The sequence below is a fragment of the Chrysochloris asiatica genome, unplaced genomic scaffold (assembly GCF_000296735.1).
Source record: "Chrysochloris asiatica unplaced genomic scaffold, ChrAsi1.0 scaffold00176, whole genome shotgun sequence".
Classification (NCBI taxonomy): Eukaryota; Metazoa; Chordata; class Mammalia; order Afrosoricida; family Chrysochloridae; genus Chrysochloris; species Chrysochloris asiatica.
Genome location: NW_006408694.1, coordinates 3,180,787 through 3,182,261, shown reverse-complemented (window position 1 = coordinate 3,182,261; position 1,475 = coordinate 3,180,787). Strand labels below are relative to the sequence as shown.

Genomic DNA, 1,475 nt, shown 5'->3' with positions numbered 1-1,475 from the left:
TTTTTTCTTAAATTTGGATTCTTTGCATCCTTAAGATTTGATATCCTACTTCGTACTCTATTTTTGTATTTCATGTCTGTATTCCTTATTTCTTGATATATAGGTACTAGGTAGTTAAGGAGGTTATAAAATAATATTAAGACCACATTTTTTCTATTCTGCCAAAATAAGAATTCCTGAAATTTCTAAACAGTTAAAATAAAAACTACTTCCAATTCTAGTAATAATATTACTATCACTCTTTAAAACTGCTTCTACTTGTTTCTTAAACTGTAATTGGCAAATAATAGTGATTATACTCATTACACTGTGAGTGAGAAATGTCTTCTTCCTAATGTTTAATGTCAGCAGCACACAAATCAACAGGGTTCCAGAGAGCATCTCAGGAACTCAATCAAGTGAGCAAGGTTATGAAAAGGAGCTTGCACCTGATACAAGTTGTAACTTGCCCAAACTTGAATTTTATTAAGATCCTGGAAGTATCAGTTTCTAGACAGTTCCCTTGAGGTCCCTCTGAAAACAGACATTCACTATGTCTGTGGTGATTCATTTCTTCCCCCAGATAGCAAGGTAATAGTTTAGCAGGTTTGAAATGTGTCAGCAGCAGAACACATCACAACAAAGGCTAGGCTCTCAAAAACCCCTTTTTTTTTAATACCGCCAACTCCTTAACCAGACCATTTCCATTGCTACACTGTCATCTAGATGTTCCCTGTCCACTTGGTCTGCTTGGTCCAACTTCTGGAGCTCCTTCCATGGTGCCAGCATAAGCAGGGTAATTGACATTTAACCTGACAATGAGCACAAGATGATTGTGTGTGCTCTGCTGTGTTTCCCCAAAATACTAATGCGTGTTTCCCATGGGCTTTTGAACAACTGTACTTAATATGCAACTCTCAATTATCAAGGCAGAAAATTTTGAATGACAGGAAAAACAGAAGATTCAAATGACATGGATAACCTTCTCCCTTCCCGTCAATACAATATAATCTGAGGTACATACACCATAGAATGGACAATCATTAACAATCAATTGTAATAAGTGAGTTGAAGTGAAGAGCATGATTTACTGAATGAAAACTGCTTCACTGTATTCATAATAAAAAATTAAAAGACAAACAACAAAAATTTAAAGGTACAAAACAGTGGATAAAATTTGAATTCTACACAGGAAGAAAAATTGCAATGTATAGCAAACTATTTTAAACAATTACGAATATATACACAAAGGATATCTTCCTCAATCTGAGATCCTAACTCTTCCTCATCAGCTCCAATAGCAACGTAGTCATCTAAAAAATAGGAACAAAGAATCATCAACAATAAGTTATCTTACCATTTTATGAGAAAATATCAATAAAGGGTAAACCAAACATATTGTCAGGAGGGAACAGTCGCTGGAGAAGGATGTCATGCTGGGTAAGATGGAGGGTCAGAGAAAAAGAGGAAGACCCCCAATGAGATGAATCGGCCAG

General features: G+C 35.5%; 1 protein-coding gene across 1 annotated transcript in view; it reads right to left on the bottom strand.

The window, feature by feature from the left end:
* TCEA1 (transcription elongation factor A (SII), 1) overlaps nucleotides 1–1,475 on the bottom strand; it is a 107,480-nt gene that overhangs the window by 19,528 nt on the left and 86,477 nt on the right. Inside the window, exons 6-7 of the mRNA XM_006871865.1 lie at nucleotides 1,236–1,292; nucleotides 3–103 (exon numbers count right to left, since the gene is read on the bottom strand). Of these exons, the coding sequence (XP_006871927.1) occupies nucleotides 3–103; nucleotides 1,236–1,292 (158 nt within the window). The remainder of the gene's footprint in view (nucleotides 1–2; nucleotides 104–1,235; nucleotides 1,293–1,475) is intronic.